General features: G+C 40.2%; 1 protein-coding gene across 5 annotated transcripts; it reads right to left on the minus strand.

Annotated features, from left to right (window-relative positions):
• Window positions 1-528: 528 nt before the first annotated feature.
• LOC116711669 (uncharacterized) lies at window positions 529-16,284 on the minus strand. 5 transcript variants are annotated; one of them, XM_032551092.1, is made up of 10 exons: window positions 16,183-16,284; window positions 4,499-13,823; window positions 4,315-4,414; window positions 4,104-4,185; window positions 3,002-3,071; window positions 2,766-2,897; window positions 2,417-2,506; window positions 2,167-2,310; window positions 1,895-2,079; window positions 529-1,555 (listed from the first exon to the last, which is right to left on the minus strand). In XM_032551092.1, exons 2-10 carry the CDS (start codon window positions 13,820-13,822, stop codon window positions 1,387-1,389), a joined length of 10,296 nt encoding a protein of 3,431 aa, XP_032406983.1. In that variant the 5' UTR covers window position 13,823; window positions 16,183-16,284; the 3' UTR covers window positions 529-1,386. The 5 variants fall into 5 exon arrangements, with proteins under 5 accessions (XP_032406983.1, XP_032406982.1, XP_032406981.1 ...); XM_032551091.1 differs by having other exon boundaries at window positions 4,104-4,188; XM_032551090.1 differs by having other exon boundaries at window positions 3,008-3,071; window positions 4,104-4,206.
• Between the last annotated feature and the right edge of the window lie 1,353 nt (window positions 16,285-17,637).

A 17,637-nucleotide genomic window follows, 5' to 3' on the forward strand; every position in this document is an offset into this window, starting at 1 on the left:
CCAAAGAACAGCTGAAAAGTTGAGTGGAAGAAAAAGCTGTGGCAGAAAAAGGTACACAAAGTATTATGTGTAACTTCACACCAGTCTTTTTTATTCATCTGTTGAAGAGATCTAACTGTAACTATGGACTAGCATGTCCCTCTTTAGATCCACAGTGGATCCTATAGATGTAATCTTTTAGAACTTACATCCATAGGATCCAGAGATTCTATAGATGTAATAGGATCTAATATTTTACATATGATGTTATTTGTAAAAAGCTAATTCTAGCCATTTATGTTTTCATATGACCAGAATTGCCAGCAAAAGACAAAAATCATATTGGTGCATCCCTATTCATAATAATCTGAAGTGAACAATGAAATATATTACTCTGTGTACAAGGCATATATATCATATGAATTTATTTTTTTTATTGTATTTCTAAACGAAAATAACCTATTACATTTATTGATAACCTACATCTGTGTACATTAAGTGCTACTTTTCCTTCATTAAGAGAAAAATCACCACTAGGCGGCGTCAACAAATATTTTACATGGTTTATTTAAATAAATATTTACATAAGAGGTTTATATAAATCAATTTCTTGTTTTTCTTACACAAAATGTCTCTCTAAAAGGCGACCGCTTTAACGATGAAGAAATTAAGAGATGATGCTGTTAATCGGAGTGTGATCTAAACCCTCACGTGAAGACTGGACCTTAATATCAAAAACAAAAAAACACAGGTTTAAGATCTTTCTCATCTTCCGTTATAAATCTCGTAATAGTACACATAAATCTACATGATTTGATATAAATTTTAATTTGTCGCTAAAGAATAAGGATGATTCTCTACACTAACTTAATAAAAATCCATATGCTGGATGGGAGGGGGTATGTGGTCAAGAGGTAAATAAAACACAATTAACAATCATCAACAAAGCAAATTTAAAATAAAGAAAAATAAAGGTGAAACTTAAAAACAACAATAAGACAGCAAAAAGCTAAAATGTGTACAGTATATGGCTCGGTTTATACAGGAACACATGATGAATGCTCCAAACTACAATTCACACCCATAAACTGGAGACGATGGCAGCCTCACCGTTCAGGAGATCCTGACTCATCTTCACTCAGCTTTAAAAGATGTTTCAGTTTGCTGAACACAGAAATGATATGCTCTTTAAACTCTATTGCTCTCATTTCATGCATGTGTATTCTAACAAAACCAACCATTTGCTTAAAAAGAATCTAAAGAAAATAGTTTTTTTTAAATACTATGCCCGGAAGAGTTAAAGTTGTCATCCTGAGTTTTAGTTCAATCACCGACTTCTTGGAGTAATTTGTGTCATGCTGTGAAGACTTCATGTTTGAATCCATCGTCGCCTCCTCCATCAGACCGTCATACCGAGTCAGTTTTGGGCTGGATCGAGCGGGTCCCGCTCACAAAGTTATAAACTAAAAACTGAGATGTGCCAAAGTAATGGGTGGCAAAGAGTTTTCCATCGGGCGTGGGGTCTGAGAACGCAATCTCGTCTTTGCTCAGGTAGGAACCGTAAATGAAGTTGTTCCTGTGTAAAAAGAAAAGCAACTTTAATTATGTAAAAAGTATTGTTTGTTTGTAAAATGCATTCTTTTGTGTTAGACCAAGAAATGTTGGAAAAATTTTTAGAAAGATTATACATGGTTATCAATTTTCAACCAAAGTGTGAAGTGTTGCAGTGAATTTTATTTAGAGGCATCAGAGAAAAGAAGAAAAATATCTACATACAAACCACACTTTTAGATTTTTGCCTGTGGAAAATGTTTAAAACCATTCATCCTTTCCTTCTACTTCATAGTTTAGTTTAAAATCCCAATGCACTTGCTCGTAAAATGTGAAAATGTTGAGTATGACTCTTAAGACCAACCTTAGGCACTCAATCAAGCGTGTGGCGATAGCCCGGCGTCGCATCACGCCGACCACCCAGATGCGACTGATGCCACAGATGGCCGGCTCCGGCGTAGTGGAGCAGCACCAAGCTCTCTGACGTTCAAACATCACCTTCTCCCCCTCTGAGCCCTCAGGAGGAGTCTCCTCGATCACTCTGTAACCCTTTGAGTAGATATGAGAAAATCTTGATTTTTAAAAAGCCTCAAAGACAAAACAGTATGCCAGATTTAAGAACCTGCAGTCTTGTACCTCTTGGATGTGCTCTGCTATGAGACATCCAGCGACTTTCTTGTCAATAGAGATGAAGAGGAAGGTTTTGGTCTGAGAGGGACACTTTGTCTCCACCTGTTGGAAGCCAAGATCATTGTCCACCATCTCCCGGATCTCCTCCACCTGAGATGGACAATTAATTATCGAGTTATAGCAGGTCCAAAATGACACACAAGGGTTTAACTTTTGCACTGTACATGAAGGCAATGGCCCGACACTTGAAACAGACCTTCTTCAGGGCATATTTGGGATCATCAGGGAGGACGAGGATGATCTTGCCATCAGGATATTCTGCCATGATTCTCTCTTTTTTCCACCCCTGAAAACAACATATATTAAACCGTTAAAAGAAAATGGCATCTTCTCGGAGATATTCCATATCAATCACAATAATTGGAGTGCCCTTACACTGGTCAAAAGTGTAAGAACACTCCGGTTTAAGGACAGGCACAAGGCACAAGCTCATACCTTGTGCCCGTTTAGCTCAACCGAGCACAAGATAGGAGTTAAACAGATAAAAATGAATGCGACGAAGAGATTCTCGACACATGGTTTGTGTGAATGCAGTCTGGTCTCACCACATATTTGACAGCACTGACGAACTGATTGTGAAACAGTAAATGCTGAGATTCATCCTCAGGGTTGGCAGCAGAGTACAGCATCCCACACACGCTGCAGGCTTCTGGCCCAAAATGTTTCTGTTCCACATCCTGGCAGACAAAGGTGACAGCTTTTACAAAACATGCAACAGTAGTCCTGTTTAATCTATATGAGATCTTTGGTAAAATGATGAGGGGGGAAGTTTTTTGCTCACAATTACCGTCTGAGTGCCATCTCTGTCGACCTCTTGATGAGTCGCTGCTTCTTGTGGCTTTTCCTCTCCACTGTAAAACAGACACACATCAGGAATTTTCCTACTATGCCAGATCCCAGAACTTTTTAGCAATTTTTTCAAGTATGAACATATTTCTATGGAAGTCAACTTTTAATTATGGTGCCTGGAAACGGATGGATGGATGGTTGGTTGGACAAACAGATGGGTAAACAGATGGACAGGCTAATGGATGGGTGAATAGACTAAAGAAAACTGGACAAACAGATGGAGAGATGGATGGAATATTGGATGAAAAAATGGACAGACAGTAAGAGAGATGATGGGATGGAAAACTGGGATAATGGACAAACGGATGGATGGATGGAAACGGATGGATGAAAGAACATAATATGGGTAAACAAAACTGATGGACAAACAAATAAATGGGTTATGGACATATGGACAAACAGATGGATGGATGGGGTACACTGGACAAACAGATAAGAGAAACAGATAACAAATGGGAAAATGGATACTTGGATGGATAAGATGTGGTAAGAGTTCAGAGCGGTGCACAGATAGACAGTAGGTAGTGCTAGAGCACCTGCCCTTTTCCTCTGGACCAAAAGTGCCCTTCTGAAATGTTTTTTAGTGTAGTGTGTGGCCTGTAAAAAATCTCACACTATTAACGCTCCAAGTGACACACAAGGTGCCCTTTGTCACACCCAAAATGTAAGACTTCTGGGTGGAGGAATGGATCACAGACTAGTGGACAAATTGATGGAGAGATAAAGGAAATTATGGTTGAATAGATGAACAGATGGATGACTGGACAAATGGATGGATGAAAGACAAACAAATAGATAGCCAGGGAAACTAATATCAGGCAACAGATTGGGAGATAAAGTTTTGAAACATATTTTTCCATACTGTTTTCTCCTTCCATACTTATCCAGACCTGGAAAACAGTCATATTAAACTCTAGACTTCTCACAACTTTGCAAGAACCCTGGTCAGATCAACACAGGTTTCACTTGTGGGGGTATGTGGCAGAGGGGAGGAGGAGTGCTAGGCAGTGAACAACCAAAATGAATATTCTTACTGCTGGCAGGGCTTCTCTGATGTCTTCTCCTCTGTCAACGCTAATTCTGTGTTACTCCCTGGAGACAGAACGGTTGTAGTAACTGCTGGACAAGAAAGGGATTCTAAAATGGAAGCATGGTTAATGTTAAGACAGAGAAGTTTAAAAGGTTGAAAGCAAAAGTAGCAGATTTGTCCTGCATTGAATTGAGATGACAACAGCAACAACGAACCAGCAGATATTTCTTCACACTTTGTTGCATCAGAGATGTTGGTACTGTCCTCAGGTGTAAGGGAAGAGGCAGAAACTGGTGAAGACGAACCAGATGTACCCTGTGTACAAAAAAGAAAAGCGTCGGTCATAGCATGTTCATAATACTAGAGCTAATACTTTAAAACAAATCAATCTGGAATTACCTTGGGTTTCTTATTCTCCTGGGTTGGAGGATTTTCGGGTTTCTGAGGCACTGAAGCCACTGAAGGCTTCGATTGAGGTGGCTTATCTTCTGTTGGAGCTGACTGCTTCGGCAGCGTTACATTTACACCAGCTGTTTTTGACAACGGAAGGATAGTAGTGGCGGGCTTGGGCTGAACTCCAGCCAAGTTGGTTTTGGAAGAAACTGGTTTTGAAGAAGCTGCAGATGTAGGCTTTGACTGAGGGGTTGGAACGGTAGGCTTGATTTGTGTTGGCTTTATCTGAGGCTGAGCTGCAGTGGTGGACTTTGACTGAGCTGAAATCTGTCCAGGTGTGCTCTGAACTTTCAGTTTTGTCTGGTTAGGTGGTTGTGGTGAATCCGTTGGTTTTAATGAAGGTGTGGGACGCTGAGCAGGGATCCCGGGGCGAGGCGGTTGTGTGGGCTGATTTGCCTTTTTTGGAGCACCTAGCAACATGTCGTCATCATCTAATTCAAAGTCATCTGGGGAGTACTTAGGTCTGGGTTTGTACGGCGTGTACTCTACAGGCTTCAGTTTTTGAGCTTTAAGTCCATTGGGCATAGGAGGAGGAACTGCTGGCAGAGTCCTCTTGGCTGCAGACCGGGTCACTTTCGGAGCAGGCCCTGGGGCGGCTGCAGCAGGTTGAGACGCCTGAGCCCTGCTTTGCCTCGTGCTTCTACGAACTTCAACAATAGGCGGTTCCGGTTTGGTAGTTTCAGCTTTTAGTGGCTGAACTTTGGCTGTTTCTTTCTTAGAAAGCTCAGTTCTGGTAGTTTCTGGTTTAGGGGGCTGAGTTTGAGAATTTTCTGTTTTAGTTGGTTCCGTTGCAGCTGGCTCAGCCTTAGGGGACTCTGGTTTTGGTGGAACAGGTTTATTGGCAAGGCCAGGGCTTGCGGGGGATGTTATTGATGGACTCGTCGCTGGTGGAGGAAGCGTAGCTATGGGACTCATTAAAAAACCGCCAGAAAAAGGCGCTTGCCAGTCAATGTCTGAAAACATCTGATTTGCTTGATCAGATTTTAGTTTCTTCACACGAGCCCAAGACATTTTCTCCCTTTGCAGCTCAACCTGCCTGAGTCTCTGATATCGGGTCAGCTTCTTTTTTTCATGGGCTTTCAGTGGCACTGAAATCTGTGATATAAAGAAGCGTCTTTTCTGAGGCTCTGTGGCTGGTTTGGGTTCAGCCGACTCTGCTGTAGAGGGTTGGACAGCAGACGACTCAAGAGCAGGGGTCACCGAAGTGGAGTTCCCTTCTGGTCCAGCAGGGCTTGCAACATTATCTGGCTCTGCATCTTGTGATGCAACTGCTGGTTGTTCCCTCTTGCTGGCTTCAGCTTTGGCAGCTGCTGCTACTGCTGCTTGTTTTTCTTCCTCTATCCTCTTCAACAACATGCTGTCTGTGGCAATGTCCTCTGCAATTTCTTGACAGAGCGCCAGGAGGTTCAGTTGCTGTCGTTGTGCCGCTCTCTTAGACTCTGCAGCCTTTTGTTCGGCCAACGCCGCAAGGCGAGCTTTGGTTCTTGCTTGTGTATTCATTTCTTGTTTTTTAGGTTTTTCCACCTCAGGTAGCTTTTTATCATCTTCAGTTTTTTCCTTCAAAGTACTGCTAATTACATCTTTATTTTTATTTACTACCGTCTCTTCGGACTTTGGAGGGTCTTCAGAAGTTTGTATGGATGGCTTTATTATTTTAACATCATCGTCTTCCTCATCCTCCTCTGCCACAACAATTTCTCGACCAATCTCAATATCCTGGAGAATCTGTACTTCTTGTAGCTCCAAGTTATGGTCAGCGTTCTCCATTATTGCTACATTGCCATCTTTAGTTGAGGGCTGAGTATCAGCGTTTGACATTTCTGCATCCACACAGGTATGGTCTTCGGAATATTGAGCACTGTGAAAAACATCCAGAGGTAAAACTTCCTCTGTACTGGCTTCAGAATAATCTTTAACCTTGTCAGTTGGTTCATGTATCCCCATCTTCTGGGAGCCATTTAAAATACTTTGATTTGGCTCTTTATCCAGCAATCCGCCATCCAAGGGAGGGTTTGACAATCCTGATTCAGCTGCAGCCTGAGTCAAGATATCCAAGTGAATTTCATTCTCCAAAACCGGTTCCAAGATCACATACTCTTCGGATGCACCATCTGTTATCTCGACTTCACTGTGGGTTTGAGCGTCCTGAAGTCCAGCATTTTTTTGTACCTGCTTGGGAAACTCTACTGCACTAGTGCACTCTGGAATGGCACTTCTTTCACTTTTTTCTGCAGCGTCATCTGACTGTCCATCTGTAGCACTGATGTCAACACTTACAATGTTTGCTGTTGTGTTATTCTGCTCCAACTGGGCATGTGTGGGACCTTGTACCTCCCCGGTAGTTTGAACCTCCATTTCCTCCAAAACCTGGCTGTTTGGAACAGTAATTTCGTCTTTGTCCTCTTGCTGAGGGTGAACAATTCCTAATTTGACATCACTGACTGAAAAGTTTGCTCCATCACCCACAGTGAGGGGGATTTCTGTGTTCTGTATGTCCAGAACAGAAATGCTACCACCTAGCTCAATCTTTGTATAAATTTCACCACCACTGTTGCTCTCTGGACTACTAATCGGTTCATAAACAACCTGGTTTTCATTAAAATGGACCTCCGTTTCATTAGCTGTTCTAATCTCATCTTCTGATGCCTGAACACCACCATACTCATCTTGTTGGGTACAAACCAACACAACTACTTTGCTCCCATCAGCTTCTTGAAGATTACTAACAGGTCTGTCAACACTGATTTCATCAATTAGTTGTCTTCTTATGTTGTCTTCTAATGAGGTTGTTGTTCTTATATCCTCAACAGGCTCTGTCTTCCTGGTAACTTCAAAGTTAGGAACAGGAAGTGGTTCCTTGTCCGATATGTGTGTGGTGTGTTCGTTGATTTCTCTTGCCACATGGTTGTGGTGTTCTGCTGCAGTTTCGAGAGAAGAAATCTTGCCCATCTCTGCAGACGTTTCCATTTTAGTTTCAGTCTCTAGAACATTCTCAAGTAAAGAGGTGACCTCGTTTTCATTTCCATATTCTTCGGCAACCTCCTTGCCTCTTTGCTGTTGATGGTGAACAACAGATTTCTCTAAATAAATCTCAGCAGAGGTTTCTGATGCATGAATGTCTGTTACAGAAGGTCTGACAACTTGAGCATTAACAGAGATAAAGTTTAATGCTCTCCCAGCAGGGGAAGAGGCTTTTTCTGCTTGAGGGTCTGCTGGGAGTTCGCTGACCTCATCTCTCTGGCTTTGGATTTCTTCCATAAATGACGGGTGAGAGATCCCTTCAGGCAACTCTGATTTCTTTACTTCCATAATACTCTGACTTTTTCTGGTAGCCTGGTTATCATTTTCCACACAAAGATCAAGCCTCTGGATCTGTGTTTCAAGTTGTAACAATGAAGCTGAAATTTGGGTGTCTGCAGTGAATTCAGCGACATCCTGACCTCTCTGGCTATGTTTTTGTTCTGTAAATGTTGGTTGGGAAATTTCTTCCTGTCCCTCTGTCCTCTGCATTTCTACCTCTTCTGAAACATCAGAACTTCTAGGGCATTCTCTGGCATCCTCTTTATCATTTCCATGACATATTTCCTGTATTATTGTTGTTTGAATTTTCATTTCATTTGGACTCTTGGCAACAGTGACACATTCTTCAGAAATCTGATTTTCATTTTCATCACTCTCCATCGTGGGAAATCTTTCTGGGGACTTTTTAGATATATTCACAAGACTTTTCTGAGTGTCAGTTTGTCTTTGAGATGTTTGTTGAAGAATCTCTTCAAGAGGTACTGCTTGTATTTCCATTATGTTCTCAAAAATAGCAGTGCATTTTTCAACAGCTTTAGCGTCTCCTACAGGCTCGGTTACTTTAATGCTCACCTGGTTGTGCATTTCAGGAGGAGCTGGTGAAAAAGACAATCTGAGGTCCTGTTGAGCTTTCTGGCTTTGTGTTTGTATATCAGCCGTTGGTTGAGAAATTTCCTCCAAAGACTTGGGCGTTTGCATTTCTATTAGATTCCCAGCAATAACAATGGGTTCTTTGAAAGTCTCGTTCTCATTTTCAATGCTCATGTTTGAGTCTTCAGTAGGTTGACTTGCATCAAGGCTCTTCTGAGATTTTGTTTCTACTACCATTGTTGGTTGAGAAATTTCCTCAAGAGGCTGTGTTGTAACCATTTCAATTTTATTCTCACCTACGCCAACAAATTCTTCCACTGCCTTGGTCACTTTTTCACTACCCTCATTTGTGTCACTTGCAGACTGAGTTCCATCAAATATCTGGTGAATTTGTGTTTCAGTAGTAGAATATGAAGCAAAGCTCTTTACTGCAGAGTCAGAGTGAGTTTCCATCTTATTCTCTGCAGCAGTTGCAGTCATAGAATCTGCATTTTTCTCAACATCCCGACTCATTTGGTTTTGCATTTCCACAGCTGGATAGTTTGCACTCAAAACGTCAGTTTCATCTCGACTTTCCTCTTTCTGCATTTCCATTAATGATGTGGCTATAAAAGCCCCTGATGCTGAAGTGCATTGCACTGTAGAAGATTGTATTGGATTATCTTCTACAGTCACACATTCTTTACAGCTGGTTTTGTTCACACTTTTGTTGTCAATCATCACATCACCATGAACTTCATCAACGTTATCTCCTGCTGTTTGTTCACTTACATTGAGAGTTTCCTGCCTATGTGCTTCAACCACACAACCAATATTGAAACTCTTCTCTGAAGTCTCCATGTCAAGTTCTGTTTGATTTTTATTTCTATGCAGTGAAGAGGTTGAAACTAGACTCCCTTTTGTTACTGCTGTGTCCACTTCCATTTGTACCTGTGTTACAGTCACAATTTCCACATTTACCTTGTTGTAGTTTTCAACTAGAGGTTCAGCTGATATGTCTGGATTAGGTTCACTGACATTCGGGCTTTGCATTTCTTCTGTATGGGCAATGTTACAGACCTCCTTGGGTGAGCCTGCAGCCACTACCAGAAGAGCAGCACCATTTGTATTCTTCTGTGCATCGCTGGGTATCTCAGTAATAGGTTCAGTAACTGTTTGTGTTTCCATTTCTTCCATTGGAGGAAAGTTAGAGACCTCCTGGGATGTGGCTACAATTTCTTTATCAGGTTCTACTTGACTCTGAGCAGTATCAGGAGCACATGTAATATCTAAGCTGCTCTGGTGACTTGAAGTTTTATGACTGTCATGACCTTTATCTGGTGTGCCAACATTGGGTTCGCTGACCAGGTGGGTTTGCATTTTCTCAAAAGATCCAACAGTTGAGAATTTTAATGTCGGACCAACTTCTACTTGAGTCTGAGCTGCAGAATTTGCATTTTCAAAATCTTTCTGTACTTCCTTTGGTATATCAGTGGTAGGTTCACTGACCAGCTGTGTTTGCATGTCTACAAACTCTGCAACAACTTCTATCGGAGTCCAAGTTGCACAGTTTTCTTTCTCCAGGTCTTTCTGTGTTTTGTTGGGTATGTTAGGATCACTGACCAGCTGGGTTTGTGTGTCGTCTATTGGAGGATAGTTAGATTGCATCTGTGATGTGGCAGGAATTTCTCCGTCAGCTTGCAGTTCACTCTGATTAACATGAACACATTGAACACTATTCCTCTGGTATTCATCAGGTATGTTATTGTTAGATTCAATGGCCAGCTGAGTTTGCATTTGTCCTACAGATGCAGTTACAGAGACCTCCACTGATGTGCCTATAATTCCTCCATCAGCTTGTTTTTGACCAACAACAGAAACACATATATTGTCCCTGGTTGTAGAATTAGCATTTTCCAGATTTGTATGACCTACATTCTGTATTTCAATAGTGCACTTACTAACCATCTGGGTGTGCATTTCTTCTACAGGTGCAATGTTAGAGACATTCTCAGACTTATTCACTTCAATTAGAGTCGGAGAAGCAAAGCTTGTAACTTCCAGATGTTCCTGCACCTTGCTGCTAATGTCAGTGGTAGGTTCCCTCATCAGTTGCTGTTGCAACCCCTCTGATGATGAGGCAGCTTCTAATTGAGTCTGAGCAGAAAAGCATGCAACCTCTTCACTGCTTCTAGAATGTGCATTTTCCAGATGTTCATCAGACACATCAAAGGGGGATTTGCTAACAATCTCAGTTTGCATTTCTTCTGCAGGTGCCATGTTCGAAAGCTCTTCTGTGACATCAATTTCAATTGGAGTCTGAGGAGCACAACTTGCATGCTCTGGATCTTCCTGCGCCTCGTTGATCATGTCAATAACATGGTCATTTACCAGTTGGCTTTGCAACACCTCAGGTGATAAAGAAACAGTCTCTCCTGCAGTTACTAACTGATATTCATTGGTTATGTCAATCATGGGTTTACCGACCACTTGGGTTTGGATTTCTTCTACAGGTGCCATGTTACAAAGATCTTCTGATGCAACATCAACTTCAATTGAAGTCTGTGTGACATTGGAAATGTCTGTTGGTGTTACCAGCTGAGTAACGGTAATAGCTACAACCTCTGAATTTTCTTCTCCTTGACTCTCAGCAGCAGCAGCATTTACAGTGATCCCAGTATTTTCCTGATTTTTATTAGCTTTGTCACTAATGGTAGGTTCACTGACCATCTGGTTTTGCATTTCTTGAATAGATGCAGTGTTAGAAACCTCATCAGGTGTGACATTAACATGGATTTGAGTCTGAAGGGCCCACTTTAGACTAACCGAATCTTTTTTAATTTCTTCAGCTATCTTTGTAGTAGGTTCCCTGATTGCCTGGGTTTGCATTTCTTCTATAAGAGTAATACTTGAGACCTCCTCAGATGTTGCTGCAGGCAGATCATTAATGTTGATTTGAGCCTGAGCAGTACAGGGACCATCCTGACCTCTGTAAGCTTCTTCAGGTATCTCAGTTATGGGTTCAGTGAACAACTGGCTTTGCATTTCTTTGACTTTTGCAATATTACAGACCTCATCCTTGGAGTCTGCAGCTTCTTCAATATTTATTTGACTCTGAGCAGAGTCATTTGCATTTTCCAGATCTTTATTTGCTGTGTTAGGTCTATCACTGGGTTCATTAGACAGCTGGATTTTGGTTTCTTCTATAGGAGCAATATTTGACACGCCCTCTGACATGACCTTATTTTCTTTGTTTACTTCCTTGTGAGTCTCAGTAGCATTATTTGCACTATCTAGATCTTTGCGAGCTTTATCAGATATGGCAGTGGTGCATTCACTGACCAGCTGTTTCATCTGACTGTGTGATTGCTCTATCAGAGTCCTATCAAAGACCTCCTTGGATATATTAGAGGTCTGAATGTCCACTTCTGTTAGAGTCTCACCCGTTGTAGCAAAACATTCGGGAGACTTTGGATCTTTTTCTACAGTGGTAGATTCACTGACTTGGTTCTCCTGCACTTGTATTTCCGGTTCATGTTCTAAAAGTTTAAACACTGCAACAGGCTGTGTTTCCATCTCACTTTGACCTTGAAATTTTCCAGAGCATTCAACAGTATTCACCTTTTCAGATTTATCAACTGTAACATGATCACGGTTCTGTGTAGATACAACTGTAGGAGGTTCCCTGACCTCATGGAATTCCTGCTTTTGCATTTCCACTGGAGTACTGGGATTTATGATCTCTGATGTAATTCCTATCTGTATTTTTGTTATATTTTGTTTCTCTGCTTCACTCACAGTCTCTTTGCTTGCCATGATTCCAACATTTTCCTGCTTTTGAAAATCTGTGGACGGGTTGGCAGTAGATTCCCAGATTTGTAAATCACCCATAACACTTGGATTTGAAGCCGGTAAATCTTCTTTATCTTGAATCTTTGGTACAGCAGCAGATTGAATGATCGTAACAGTCTCTTTGTCTACGTTTGAAGATTCTACTTTGGTCACGTTGTCTTGAATTATGTGATTCAGTGGAACGATAATATTTTCAGAAGGGTCCGCTGTTTGATTTTTATCGTAAATCTCCCGACAATAAGACTGAGTGTCACGGATCAAGCTATGATTCTGTTCTTCTGCAGGAAGATCAGAATTGGCACCAGTATAAGGAGACTTTAAGTCAACCCTTTCTCTGCTGCTTTCTTTAAGTCTTTCCTCAGAGTTTTTGTGTGTTTTGTTCAAATCCTCATACAAGTCACCGTCTGTTCCCGGAGCCTTATGGTGTCTCTCTTCAGGATTTGATTCTTCTTTCAAAGATGTTAAGGGCTCTGCTTTTGTTACTTTTCCATCAGCCTGGGTTTCTTGTTTACAGTTTTCCATCATTGGAGGGGAATTTGTTTCATCCGATGACACTTTGTGTACCTTTCCAAAACTTAGGTCTCCTCTTGTTTCGGGTTCCTTCTGCTCACCCTTTGTTGTTTCACATTTTAGATTGCACTGATTTTCTTCAGAAGGAGACTGATGGCTCAATAGAGAGCGACCTTCACCTCCACAGCTAGTATTCACATCTTCGGGAACTGAACATAGTGTTTCCTCTGACGCTGATAGTGTTTCATTAGCTACGCCCTTTAGGATTTCAGTGGACCCAACTTTATCTATCGTTTCCTCGCCCTGAGAAGAGGAAAAAAGTACATTTTCTCTTGAAGATGTTTTGTTTTCTTGGCTTTCAAATTCCAAAAGTTGTATTTCTTCAGCTGCCAAGTCAACCGTTTCTGTTTCAGACACCACCAGATTCGATTCATCAACTGAAGTTTCTTGCTGATCAGTATCTGATAAGCTTTGAGAAGATGTTGAATCTGAGTTTCTACCATAGTTGTGCTCGATCTGTACAGAATCGGATGATGCAGGTGATGAATCGTGACTCGTGTCCGGTGGATCAGACGTACCCTCCTCTGCTTTGCGTTTAGCTTTGACTTTGTTGGAATATTTTTTGATGCAGCGGGCCTTGTCTTCATCATCCCGCTCTCTGAACAAGTCCACCTTACACGTGTCGCTGCTCAGCTCCTCATCAGATTCTGCTGAGGCAGTCCGCTTCAGGGAACCTTTGGAGTTAGCTTGCAGTGAGGGAGCTTCTCCGTAGGAGGCACTTGTGGCTGTTTGAAGCTTGGCTTTTTTAAGAGGTGGGTCTGAGGGGGTTGGACTGGAATCATTTGAAGGAGAACTCTGTTTTAATGAATTATTTTCATCTTCCATAGAAGATCTTTTTTTCTTAGCTTGTTGGGTTTCTGTGTTGGGAGATTTGCTACTTGGTCCAGTTTTGGATTGTAAATCATCTCCATCTTCTTCCACCTTCCTCATCTTGGGCTGAGATTCAGGCGGCGACGATTCTCTCTTTGAGGCAGGCATTCTGTAGAAATAGAAAAGCACAATGAGGATTGGACTACAGTGTTGTAAATTAAAAACAGCCGCAAATGAGCATCAATGTCATTAATCATCTGTTCATATCATTCTAGCTGGATATTTAACCATGGTAGAGGTAAATTCATCTTTGCTTTACGCTTTGAGTCCTGGCATTGTGCTGACTTTTAATAACAGCCTGTTCATTTTCAGCTTAATTTTAGCGTTCTTTATCAATGAGTTTTAATAGCATCAATTTAGAACACCCTGTTTTGATAAGTTCCAACCTCCTGTACAGAACTTTTACAATTAGATGAAATAAAATGCTGCCAGTGCTGCGAAAACTTTTGAACAGTGGGCCAAAATTGATATGTTTCTGTTTCTATAAAAAGAAAAAGGAAAATAATTATAGTGCGTCATTTCCTTTTCACCTGCACAGTAATAACTTAAACATGCTACATGTAACAAAAATAATTACTGTGGGTCCAAAAAGGGTCTCGGACATTTGCCTCAACAAAAGAAAGATGTACAGATTTCTATCCTTTTTGGTTCAAATGTTCATAATTTGTTGGTCTCAACAACAAAAAGGAGATTTCTTCTACAAACCCTACTGTCTTAAGTCAAATTAAATGAACAGGTGTGTCCAAATCTGATCTGAATAAAAAGGTGTTAGATGACTACCTCTACTTAGTAAGGAATTAAAATGATAACAAAAAATTACTAGTAAAATAAAAATCCATTGTGTTGCACCTAAAAAGTTTACAACTAGGGACACAAACTTATCAATGAAAATCTTGTCATAAAAACATCTTAATCTGCATCAACTCCATTTGCTGGAGAGTCAAATTTGAACTATTTTTAAACTGTGGATTGAGACCACACAAAGACATTTCACCACAATAAAAAGAAGTATTTTTGTCTCAAAGTAAAGATTTTTTAACCTAAGCTCATAGTAGCACTAGCAATTGTCAAACATGGTAACGGCTGCATCATGATGTGAAACTGTTTTACAACTAGCAACAGTAGTTCATTTCCAAACACTGAAACACGGACAAAAGGAGGTGGTCAAAAAGGACAACAATCCAAAACCCATAATAACTGTTCTTTGATAATGTTCTTTAAATAATAGCAGCAGGCATAATTAGTTGGAAAATTAGCTATTTTCTAACTCATTCAAGAGGTTAGAAAATAACCCAGAACATCTGAAGCACTGCAGACCTCACATATCTCAGTTAAATGTTCATGAGTCAACAATAAAAATATAGACAGAGCAAAACTAGCATATGGAAAGATTGTGAGGTAAAATCCTCTGCTGGCCAAATAGTCAAATCATATCTGGCTAAAATTGTTTACACCACATCCATATTCTACAACACCTGGATGACTAGTCATAACTGATTTAATCATTTATACTAAAACAGAAAATTACTCAGGAGAATGTCCAGCCATCATCTTGAGAACCTTAAGCTTGAGAACATTTAGTTCATGCAAAAGAGCAATAAACCAAAGCACACCAGCAAGTGGAAAGATTTGAAATAAGAAATAAAAAAAATAAATGGGGGTTTTGGAGTGGCCTAGTCAAAGTCTGGATTCAAATATCATTAGCTGCTGTGGAAGAGATAGTCTATTCTTATACTAATGTAACCCCTCCAATAGAGTTAATAGGGTTAAAAATCCACTACTCTTTTCCAATGAGCTTTGTTCCCCTCAGTAAATGGAATCATTATTTGAAAACTGTCTTTTATTCACTACAGTGATTTTTGTCTGATATTACAATCTATTCTAAATCATTTAATTTGGATTTTAAAAAGAATGTAAACAAAGACTTCTATAAGCGTGCAAACACTATTTTCCAAGCAATTTACCTAAAGCAACTTGCTCTTACAGTTATTGATAAAAACCGACTTTGAGTTATCTGTTTCTTTGCATTTTAAATTTAATTTCTGCTAAAATAACACATAAACATGCAAAAACTCACTGCCAAACATGCATTACACCATAGATCTGCAGCTGATGTTTATCATGCATGCAACAAGGCAGGCTAATGGTGGACACAAACAGATAAATTGGAATTAAAGTAACTGCTTAGCAAGTAACACGACGTACAATCTACATATCACCCATTTTAACAAATGCTCTAAAGGATAATCTAACGGAGGAGGGAGGCAGTTGTCAGTGAGAGCAGAGCAGGCAGGCAGAAATGCTCAGTTAGCTGATGGATAGCTAGAAGCTAACGCTAGCTGCTGCCAACTCGCAGAAAAATGAGCGCAGCGAGACTCACAAAGAACAAAACAGCAGCTTCACACACTGAGCACAGTTCCCACTGAGGCTTACCGAGCTCACCAACAAGGCAAAACCACCACACGTACCTGATAAACTCACTTTGATGTTTTCTTTCTTTACAACAGCTGTGTTTTTTTCTCTCCCTGTGAATAAAAATTAACTGTACTTCCGGAGAGAGTCCACGGATGTGACGCAGCCACGCTCTGCCTGCTCGCGCTCCAAAGCTCAAGTTCTTGGGAGAAAACAAACATCGTCGAATGAAGGCTCCGTTTTAATGTTTATTAATTTATTCATTCAGTAATGTGGCGTTCAAAGAAAGATTTGAACAAGTTGAGTCAAGTCAATCTTTTAAAAGAGGCAAAATTACAACTATGTAAGAGCTGAAAAAAATAAAGCTATTCAAAAACATGTTATAAAAAAATAAATAAATGAAAACTACCCTTTCACACAATGAAAGAAAATATGTTTGGTTCATTATTTCTTTATAGCAATACATCTTAAAACATTGGAAAGAGTAGTATGTGCCCATGAAAAGTATAGTATTGGAAAATGGCTTTTCTCTTACTGTAAAAACAAGGTTTTTCATTTCTGGAGTCAATCTTAAAAGATAGAAGTTGAGAAGAGCAACCAGTAGATGTTCAGAGGGTATTCACGCCACAAAACAGCAGCAACCTCTATATCAAACTTGAAAATAACACAACTTTGGGGGCCTTATCAGCAATAAGACAAACTACAAAAATGAGGTGAAGTTACACTATGGCTGAACAGCAACGAATGAAGAGGCGTTCCTAAATTGTAAGATTTAATGCAATCCAATCTGGGTTCAATTCCAGCTTCCTGCTGCTACCTATCCATGTGGGCAACTTGCCTACCAGTCATCATACATGTGTAGGGGTGAGTGCGGTTGGTTGTAGTATAAAGCACTTTTAAGAGGTTGGTATGACTAACAAGAGCTGGTGACAACTTCATGACATGGTGTCAGAACAATTATTTCATCTTGAAAGTGAACATGAAGGATATGATTGAAGATTACGGGGAAAATCAGGACTCTGTAAACACCATTTCAGTCATGAAGGAAGAAGTAGAGACATAAATAACAATATTCATCTAGAGACCCTTTGTGTGCACAGCCGTTGGCATCTATCATAACTTTTCAAAGAAGCTTGGATGGTTTGAGTTACTGCAATACGAAATCTTCCTTTTGGGTTATTTAAATTTTTGAATGAAATTCGATTCTGGTTGCTTGCAAAAAATACCACCTTAATTTACACAACCCTAAGATTTGTAAGGTGTGGTTTTCCACCCATCTTTCTAACAATTTGGTTTCTGCAGGTTCAATATCTAGCCATAAATGGGCAATTTTTATTCCTTAAAAATTGACAAAAACAGACTGAACTCAGGGAATACATCTTAAAAAGTGTGAAATTTTAATATATAAAATGTGAAGTTTATATTATGGTCATTGAGTAGCCAATAATGTTATCAAGTCCATTTGTTTGCACACATATTCTGCTTATTGAATAAACATTAAGGAGTAGGTT

Source organism: Xiphophorus hellerii, chromosome 21 (assembly GCF_003331165.1).
Source record: "Xiphophorus hellerii strain 12219 chromosome 21, Xiphophorus_hellerii-4.1, whole genome shotgun sequence".
In the NCBI taxonomy this organism is placed as follows: Eukaryota; Metazoa; Chordata; class Actinopteri; order Cyprinodontiformes; family Poeciliidae; genus Xiphophorus; species Xiphophorus hellerii.